The 9,345-nt window shown below is 57.6% G+C and overlaps 5 protein-coding genes across 5 annotated transcripts in view; 4 read left to right on the plus strand and 1 right to left on the minus strand.

Moving 5' to 3' along the window:
* The window catches only part of CHGG_01030 (uncharacterized protein), a gene marked incomplete at both ends in the record, with an annotated part of 1,144 nt that extends 964 nt beyond the window's left edge, over positions 1 to 180 (plus strand). The window contains one exon of the mRNA XM_001220250.1: positions 60 to 180. Within this exon, the coding sequence (XP_001220251.1) occupies positions 60 to 180 (121 nt within the window). The remainder of the gene's footprint in view (positions 1 to 59) is intronic.
* A 1,932-nt stretch (positions 181 to 2,112) lies between these two features.
* CHGG_01031 (uncharacterized protein) lies at positions 2,113 to 2,615 on the plus strand (the record flags this gene model as incomplete). The annotated part of the gene is made up of 2 exons (XM_001220251.1): positions 2,113 to 2,259; positions 2,340 to 2,615. 2 exons carry the CDS (start codon positions 2,113 to 2,115, stop codon positions 2,613 to 2,615), a joined length of 423 nt encoding a protein of 140 aa, XP_001220252.1.
* Positions 2,616 to 2,890: 275 nt separating this feature from the next.
* CHGG_01032 (uncharacterized protein) lies at positions 2,891 to 4,256 on the minus strand (the record flags this gene model as incomplete). Its single annotated transcript, XM_001220252.1, has 2 exons — positions 2,891 to 3,493; positions 3,558 to 4,256. 2 exons carry the CDS (start codon positions 4,254 to 4,256, stop codon positions 2,891 to 2,893), a joined length of 1,302 nt encoding a protein of 433 aa, XP_001220253.1.
* A 1,553-nt stretch (positions 4,257 to 5,809) lies between these two features.
* On the plus strand, positions 5,810 to 6,815 carry CHGG_01033 (uncharacterized protein; the record flags this gene model as incomplete). Its single annotated transcript, XM_001220253.1, has 2 exons — positions 5,810 to 5,844; positions 5,909 to 6,815. 2 exons carry the CDS (start codon positions 5,810 to 5,812, stop codon positions 6,813 to 6,815), a joined length of 942 nt encoding a protein of 313 aa, XP_001220254.1.
* A 1,370-nt stretch (positions 6,816 to 8,185) lies between these two features.
* Positions 8,186 to 9,250, plus strand: CHGG_01034 (uncharacterized protein; the record flags this gene model as incomplete). Its single annotated transcript, XM_001220254.1, has 2 exons — positions 8,186 to 8,647; positions 8,840 to 9,250. 2 exons carry the CDS (start codon positions 8,186 to 8,188, stop codon positions 9,248 to 9,250), a joined length of 873 nt encoding a protein of 290 aa, XP_001220255.1.
* Between the last annotated feature and the right edge of the window lie 95 nt (positions 9,251 to 9,345).

Raw genomic sequence — 9,345 nt, forward strand, 5'->3', positions numbered from 1 at the left:
TACAGTGCGGCGTCACACCGGACGACATTGAAGACGCCTACCCATGCACCCCCCTCCAGGAAGGGCTACTCGCTCTCACAGCACGGGAACAGTCAGCATACGTCGGTTGCTGGGTCTTCCGTATGGGCGACGACTTGGACGTGGAACGGTCGGTTCGAGGTGGTTATAAAAACGGGATGAACTTGGAGGCACAAAGGCGCACAGGGAACGAAGGCGGATAGGGTTGTGTATATGGTGCTTATTCCTCGCGAAGCTGTTACACCACCACGAGGTTGTGCTAACGCTTCAGCAGGCATGTAGATGGGTTCGATACCCCTGGAGTTTTATCCGACGAATGCATAATATGTTGAGAGAAGGCCTATGTCCCGCCGACGTGAGCCCACTCCGGGCTGGTTCAAGCCCCAGTGGATATGGCCCCAGACTCGCAACGTCCTTCGTTTACGACAATAGCTCACTCATACGGCAACCTGCACCCGCCATAATGGCGTACTTCAAAACAAGCCTTGAACATTGGCATGCGGGGTGGATCAGACTGGGGCCAGCTCGTTACTTTTGGTAAGCAGCCGTGGCAGTTCACCATCATTGGCCGTGTCCTACTTCGCCGAGAGTGACACTGCTTGGCGATCGATTCGGAAGGTCACACTAAGTTCGGACTGCGAGGGCATTTCATCGAGATATCGGACGGTGGTTCGACAGCATCTCTGAGACATATATTACATATATCGGAATCCTCCTGCTCGCTCCTTCAGCGGCTCGAGTACTGCGTCGACTCGGGATGTGTAAGCCGAGACCAACAAGGTGCAGAGCCGCTGGAGGATTCATCCCACCTATGTAAAATACAGTGGGTAACCAACTGCGGTCGGCCGAAGTCGAATCCGGGGCCGCGGATGGCGCATACCGGCCCGGCCCGCGTCAGGCTCACCCGGGTTGGGTATCTCTGAATCGTGACGAGTTGGCGGTTGACAGTTGGCTTACACATAGTATCACATGAGCAAAAGCAACCTAAAGAGTTGTTGGTGCCGTCTGCAAGTGACCATCGGATGCTTTGGGGGGCCAGTCATAGGCAAGATACACACTGTCGTTTGCAGCGCGAGGAGCAAGAAGAGGGTCTCGGGCGGTTGAAGCCGGTCCATGAAAAGAGATGGAAGCGGGAGGACCGCCAATCAAGGGCATTCGCTGCCGTGATAGTGGCTTCTGTTCTCCGCACTGGTTACCCCTCTCTCTCAAACGGCGGCAGCAGTGCAGTGATATCCACTCCAAATCCCCAATTCCTTTTCACAGCGCCTCCGGGTCCCTCTTATAAGAGACGGTTGCGGGGGTTTCAAACAGCCACCCTCCCACACTGAACCAACCACACAACCCCGGTGCAACAGCAACACCAAGTATAAGTGATACACGGCGTGACCGTACGCATTCATCACCATGGGATCTGTCGCCACAGACCGCTCAGAAGAGCAACCCTTTACGGTGTTGATTACTGGTTTCGAGGGTAAGTTCTCTCATCATCTCACCACACTCTCTGCATTGGAGAAGCCTCAGCCTAGACCGTGTTCCATTACACATCATCTCCAAGCAACAAACACCAAACCCAAACATCGCCACTCCCATCTCACCAACCTTCACACCTCATCCTCCCCCCTCCCCTCCCACTCCCAAACCAAAGACAAAACAAGAAGAACACTAGCCAGTGAAACCCCACCACCACAACTACCTAACACAAACTAACCAACTAACACTCCCCCCCCCACCAGCCCTTCAAACGCGACTACCCCATCAAACCCCTCCTGGGAAATCGCCCACTCCCTGCCCACCCACCTGCCGCCGCTCCCGCCGCCAACGCCTTCCCCCACCCCATCCTCACCACCACCCCCCCACGAAAAACCCAATCCCCCCCGTCCGCCTTGCTCGTGCACACCGGCCCCGATCCGCGTCAATTACCAGACGGTGCGCGCACTCGTGCCGGAGTTGTGGAGGGTTGGCGAGGGGGGGGAAGGGGAGGGTGGTGGGGGTGGTGGTGGTGGGCAGCGGATTGATGCGGCGATTCATGTGGGTATGGCGGGGCCGAGGCTGTTTTATAGTATTGAGCGGCGGGGGCATCGGGGTGGGTATGCGATGCCGGATGTGGATGGGGAGTTGTTGGGTGATGACCGGGGAGGGGGTGATGAAGGGGAGGGGGGGTTTTGGGAGGGGTTGCCGGGGGAGTTGGAGACGGAGGTGGATGTGGAGGACGTCCTTGGGAGGTGGAGGGGGTATTCGCCGGTATGTGTCTATTTTGACTCCTTTTTTCCTCTTTTGGTGGGTAGGGGTGCTGATGGGGGATGCTGGCTGACATCGAGTAGAAACATATGGATCTGAGGATCTCAGAGGATGCTGGGCATTACCTGTGCGACTTCATCTACTTCTCGAGCCTGGCGCATTTGGAGCGGGCCGGGGAGCGGAGGAGGGTCCTGTTCCTGCACGTGCCGAGTGATGCGTCGGAGCATAGCATTGCCACCGGGCGGGAGCTGCTGCTGCAGTTGGTGCGGTCCGTGGTGGAGAGCGAGATGGTGAAGAGAGAGAAGGATAAGGCGGGTGCAGGTGAGGCTGCGGGTGCGGCTGCAGATGCAGCGAACTAAGATGTTCATTCATTCCTCTTGCAACGGGTTGGCGTTGGGACGGATGGGATCTAGGTTGTCAGCGTGGCATCTTTGGAATACGGGTTATTATGGCTCTGGGAAAATCATAGCAGGAAAGGAATATCTGGCATGTTTCGCTAGCAGTAGTCTCGAATATCAGCTCTAAATCACCCCTCTAGTCCCTCTGCCTTTTCTACTTCCACCCCTCAAACACCGAACACCAGCAGTAGTTCATTCCACCAACCCAACGCCTCTATACAACACCCCCCACCCCTCTACAACCTCTCCCTCTTGAACGGCGCCCGGTGGTACTGCACCGGCCCCTGCACCTTAACCCCCAACAGCGTCGCCGTCTTAAGCACAAACTCCGGCTCCCTCAGAAACTGCCTGGCCACCAGCACCAAATCCGCCTTCGCCTTCGTCCCATGCTCAGCATCCACCTCCACCGTCCCCTCCCCATTCTCCTTCCCCGCCAGCGTCCCATCCGCCTGCACCAACCCCCTCGCCATCTCCGCCGTGCTGACCATACCCACCGCGCCAATCGCCAGCCTCTCCTCGCCCTTCGCCCGCAGCGCCGCCCGGATCGCCCCGGCCAGATCCGCCTGGTAGTACTGGTGCACCTTGATCTGCTGGGCGGGGTTGTTGCCGCCGGAGCTGACGTCCAGCAGGTCGACGCCGAGGTCGGGCAGGAGGGCGGCGAGCTGCTGGCTTTGGGCCAAGTCCCAGGAGGGCTGTCCGGTGTGCTCCATCCATTCGGTGGTGGAGATGCGGAGCAGGAGGGGCATGGTGCTGGGGATGACGGCGCGGACGGCGCGGATGGTGTTGACTAGGAGGCGGGTGCGGTTGGTGAAGCTGCCGCCGTAGGAGTCGGTGCGTTGCTGGGGTGAGGGTGTTAGTGTTTTCTTTTGTTTTTGATTTGTTTTGGGGGGAAGGGGGGCTTACGTTGGTGATGGGCGAGAGGAACTCGGAGATGAGATAGCCGTGGGCGCCGTGGATCTCGATGGTGTCGACGCCTGCTTCTACGGCGCGGCGAGCCGCATCCGCAAAGCTCTGCACCAGCCCCTCGATCTGGGCCACCGTCATCTCGTGGGGCGTCGGGTAGCCCTCGTCCCAGGGGATGGCGCTCGGCGCCCACAGGTTGTCGGGCCAGCCGCCGACCTCGGCCGTGGCGACCTCGTGGCGCGTCGGGGTGACGTGCCAGGGCCCGAGAGTGCTCGCCTTGCGGCCGGCGTGGGCCAGCTGGATGCCGATCTTCTGGCCCTGCGAGTGCACAAAGTCGACGATGCGCTTCAGTGGGGCGATCTGGCTGTCCTGCCACAGGCCGCTGTCCTCGGGCGAGATACGGCCGTTGGCGGTGACGGCGGTGGCCTCGACGATGGTCAGGGCGGCGCCGCGCAGGGCAAAGGCGCCCAGGTGCACCAGGTGCCAGTCGGTGAGGTGGCCGTCGTCGGCCGAGTACATGCACATGGGGCTGACGGCGAAGCGGTTCTGGAGGGTCATGCCCCGGAGCGTGATGGGCGTGAAGAGCGTGGGCACCTCGGTCCCGGTGTCGAGGGCCGTTCCGGCCGGAGGTGTCTGAGTGGGGGTGTAGAAGGGGGCACCGGCCGCCGGGGTGCTTGCGGTGAGCTTCTTGACCGTCATCTTGGCTACGTAAGGTTGGTGAGAGACGCTGTGTAAGGTGGATGGCGGTGTTGCGTAGCAGCCAGAAAAATGAGACAACCCAGGGGTTAGTCGTTGGCGATGTCGAAAGAGACGAAATAGAGTTATGAATCGTCTATAATGGAAGGTGCCAAGAGAAGGGAGAGGGGGTTGTCTTCCACAATCACAGCTCAAGATGCGAGTTCACGGTTTGATGATGAGCAGTTTCGGCAAGGAAAATACCAGGACTTCGTTTTAGTTTATATAGTTCACTCTCTATAGTCAGTGGCAATACTTGAATACTTGGGCCTTCTCGAACAACCCTCGATGCTTGACCTTGGTGCATCTTGAGATGAATAAGCAGCAGCGATGGCGGGGAATGTCGTTTCATCTTGTCTAGTAGGGAAAAAAGATACCCCGCAGGCTAATCTGTAGGTAGTTAGTGTATGTGTATGTAACGGCCATCGCCGGCGGGGTTTGATCGGAGTTGCTGGTGGGTTGTTGTGGGTTTCCATTTGGAAGGGTTTGGAAATCGGCTTCGGATGAATGGCGCAATTTTCGAAACCGAGGCTGAGCATTGCCTGCCCACATGCTGAATAATGTTGGTTGAGCAATGACAGCCCTAACCCTCTCATTAACTCCAACATCAGCCATTCAATCCGCGCTGCAATGCCGATTGGCGTTTTGAAACTGGTGCAAGACGGAAGACAGGGTTGGATTAACAATCCGAAAACCGAAAAATTGCCATTGCGACAGCGCCGAGATTTTTTGGGCATTTTGTTAGTACGAATATGGTTGGGGATGGTACTCTTATATCGGAAAAACGTAAACGGCCACTGACTTTCGACTGAGTGGTCGACGTCGCGATGACAATTCTCCGAAACTCGAATGATCCTCAAGACCCCGGCTCGCCCGGCTCCAGCCGACACGCCGAGATGTCAACGCCATGGACCCCAGCCTATATCGTCAACTAAATATGACATCTCGCTTCCGTCACGGGAAACTCGAAACAAATCGTGGCGGCCAGGTGGATACACAAATGCCAGTAACCATGGGCATTATCTCAAAGCGGTAACCAAAGCCTAAAAGGCCAAAGGAAACAGCCCAAACGGGTTGCTCACCCGCCAAGATCGAGGGGTTCTCTGGACTGAAGCTCAGACACCCCCTTGTTCGTGGGGGATCCATGGCGTCGTCCCAGATTCCGCCACAGGGGGGTCGAAACGAAACACAGGGGCGCGTACCATAGAGAAGTCGCGACTCGCTTCGCATTTTAATACTACTCTCCGGCCCAGCTTGCCGGATATGTCGCGCGAGCTGTAGCACTGAGACGGACGGCAGCGGAATAGTCATAACTAAATACGGTCGCCATCTCGTCAGGGAACATGGGCGTCTCATGTAAACCATCCTCCACTCTCTTTTGAATTTCCCTTCGCTCGTTTTCTACAATTTTATCACACGGCCATCGGGTCATTGCCACCTTTTGCTGCTGAGCGGCTATTAAGACAAAAGAGAAAAAAACACATCCTAGTGGTCCATAATCGACAGCAAAGCACACGATGAGGTGGAGTGCAAGCAAGACAGTGGTCGGCTCGTGAGTATCCCGAGCAGCCCTAGAACGCCCAAGAGAGACCAACTAACATACCGGTCCGTGGTAGCTTCGAGGGGTGCGAAGTTGTAAAGGTCCTAGTCGGGGAGGAACAGCGAGAGTTCACAATACACAGGAACCTGCTGAGCGAAAGCTGCGCTTTCTTCCAAGGCCATATCGAGGCAATCCCCTCAAGTTCGGAAGAGGATGACGAGGGTGATGACGAGGATGATGACGAGGACTCGGTCCTTTGGCTCCCAAACGAGGCGCCCGATATGTTTGAGATATTTGTTCTCTGGCTCTACCAACGGCGCCGATTCCCCACCTTCATCGACGGCGCCCTTCAGACGGCGTGCCCGGACAAGTTCCGCATCCTCCGCACCAATATCGTCCGCCTGCACCTATTTGCCGCCATCATCGACCTCCCGAGTCTCCAGGACGCCGCCATGGACGCCCTCCAGGACATGTATCTGCGATTCGACTGGGACATGTCGCCGCGCTTCCTGTCCTTCCTCTTCGCCGAGTGCGACCCCCAGCACGCCGTGCGCCTACGCAAGTGGGCCGTGGCCATGCTCGCCTGGACCCTGCACGGAGGTGCCGACAAGCCCGGCACCCGTCTCGACGCCGACAAGCTGTTCGTCCTCTACCCGGAGCTCAACAGCGACTATACCATGCACCTGCACAAGATGGCCCAGAGCCGCGCCGACGTGCGCATCAAGAACCCCCAATTACGCCTGCCTGCCAACAGCCTGCGCAGTGGGGAGCGCATGTTCGGCTTCCGTCAGTGCACCTTTCACAGCCACCGCGCCACCGTCGGCGAGGGCCCCTGTCCCCATGCGTCAGCTATGGGCCACACCCCCTCACCACCGCCCGTGTCGAGGAGGGATAAAGAGGAGGTCGAGTCGGATAAGGATGAGGCGGATATTATCTCACCCGTGAGGGATCTGAATGAAGTTTCGTATCTCGACCTGTCTTGAGAGCCTCCAGCACACGGGTGGGGGAGGGGAAGGGGGAGGGGGGACAATTATTGAGGGTGGGGGACTCATCGCAGGAGACCGAAGATGCGCAGAACAGGCCCGGGCCCAGGCTATACATGGATAACAGGGGTGATAGAAGTTCAGAAAATGCGCAGGACAGGCCCAGTCCGAGGCTATGCATGGACGACAGGGATGATAGAAGTTTGGAAAATGCGCCTGCTCAACTGCTGGCGGTCGACCACGCGGCCACTCGAATCATGGAAGGCACCAGAACGCAGTAACGTTACTATGACGAAACTCACAATAATACACAGTACACATAAGGTGGAGATTCAATCCATGGCATGTCACGCGCGACACACAGACCTCCAAACTGTTATCATGATGATCACGCAGCATCTGACCAGCGAGCAGCAAACCTTATCCCAACATTGCGGCGGTTCTAGAACGAGCCTTGACAATAGCAGCAGGTCCTTGCAACCCCGTGGCCATGATTCTAATCACCCAGGACTCGGACCTCCTGAAGCAGCGCCTTGGGGAGTCACCCAAAGGAGTTGCCTTGGAGTTGCCTTTAAGGAGTTGCCTGGGAGTTACCTGAAGGAGCTGTCTTGGAGTTACCTCAAGGAGTTACTCTTAAGGAGTTGGAAGGGGTTTCCTGGCAGTGCTTAAAGGGGTCACCTGAAGGAGGGTTTCCTGAAGGAGTCTTCCTAAAGGAATTCCCCGGAAGGGCATATCTTTGTGGAGTGTTCATTCCCCCCTCCCAATTTCCCCAATGTATTTAGTAATCACTAAACGGACCCCAGTGCGTCAGAGAGTGGCCATCCCCACACACAATCCCCCTCGCTCTTATTTTCTCTCCCTCCTGCGTATTTCTTCTAATCACCCAGCTGAACAAGTGTCTTGAGAAGTGCCTTGCCCCCCGATTTCCCTCGCTTTATTTTTCTAGCAGCGCCTTGAGGAGTTGCTCCAAGGAGTTCCGAGAAGGAGTTGCCTTAAGGAGTTGTCTTCCCCCCCCCCCCCCCAATTTCCCTCGCTCTTCATTTTTTCTAATCACCTAGCTGAACCAGTGCCTTGAGGTGTTGTTTTGCCCCCCCCACCCCCCTTTTCCCTCGCTCTTCATTTTTCTCTCATTCTCCCTCCTTCATCTTTCGACATTGCAAGACATTCAAGTCTGAGCACCAGATCTTCTCGCAATTGTCGTAAATAGCGCTCTTTGTCTTACGCTAGTTAGTCCTTTTTCTCGGTCAAGTTAGTAAACCGACAAAGACAAACTTAGAGCGCCACAACACAAAGCCAATCTTCAGACAAGTCCGTTTGTCCGGACTTGTCTGATATATACGACCAACTCGACGTTCTGCAAAGCCTACACAATGCAGAACGTCTTCATTTCACCCGCCACGACGATGGCACACAAACCCATGGGCGCAGACAACACGCCCGATTACGAGGTCAGCGACGGCGAGCTCTCCTTCGGCGTCGAGCTTGAGTTCCTCTTCTACTACAGGGACTCTCGGCTCGACGACTGGCAAGATCCCGAGGCTCTCGTCGTCGATGATGAAGAGGAACGCGCCCTCCCCCCAGCACTCGTACTCCCCGATGACGTCGACTACATCGAGGACACCTACGACGGGTGGACCCCCGACGACGAAAACGAGGAGCGCCGAGGGGCCGAGGGCAGCCAAGAGGGCGAGGGCGAGGGCGGGCACGTTGGGGAGCCCAAAAAGACACCGCGTTCTTGGGCAGCCGGCCTCATCGAACATGCCATCCTCAGCGTGCCGGGCGCCAAACTCGAGCGGTCGCGCACGCCCGGCCGCGCAATCACACCGCAGCATGTACGTCATGACCGAGCCTCGGCATGACGTACAGCGGGCTGGGACGGGTCACGCGTGACCGGGTCCGTCCACCGACGACTTTTTTAGCCGTGCGGTGGGTACCGCCCACCTGGCCTTTCGAGGGTCACCAGTTCCTCGCCCTCTGGGACAGACCCCAGAAGTCTACCGCCCATATCTAACCTGGTGGTCCAGGCCCTGATCGACCGCTTCCGCCTGCGCGTCAACCTCACCACCGGACTGCACTGCCACGTGGGGGCAGGGATCGAACCAGCCGAGGACTTCAACAGCCGCCACTCCGAGGCTCCGGAGGGGGGTGCACAAACAGAAGAGGCCCAAGCGGAGGGGGGGGGTGTCCAACCTAAAAGCGTAGCGGTCCGCATGGCCAGGCACCCACTCGGGGTCTTCAAGCGCGCGGCAGCCCTGATGTGGGCAGCAGACGGCTTCATGGCCCAGGTCTTCCCACCCGAACGCAGCCTCAGCGAGTACGCGCCACCCATCAGCTTCTGCTCCCGCCTCGCGCACGGCATCCAACTCCGCTACTACCACGACTCCCAGCACAACCTGCAAACCCACGAGCGACCCCTCCCCCCAAGACCACCCTAGAATTTTCCTTCGAGGCCTGCGGTGGCGGTTGAATTGGAGATAATATAGAATTTAAGCTGGTATTCGCGGGGCTAAACGAACACTAAAGTTTGTGG

This window comes from Chaetomium globosum, genomic scaffold (assembly GCF_000143365.1).
Source record: "Chaetomium globosum CBS 148.51 scaffold_1 genomic scaffold, whole genome shotgun sequence".
NCBI lineage: Eukaryota > Fungi > Ascomycota > Sordariomycetes > Sordariales > Chaetomiaceae > Chaetomium > Chaetomium globosum.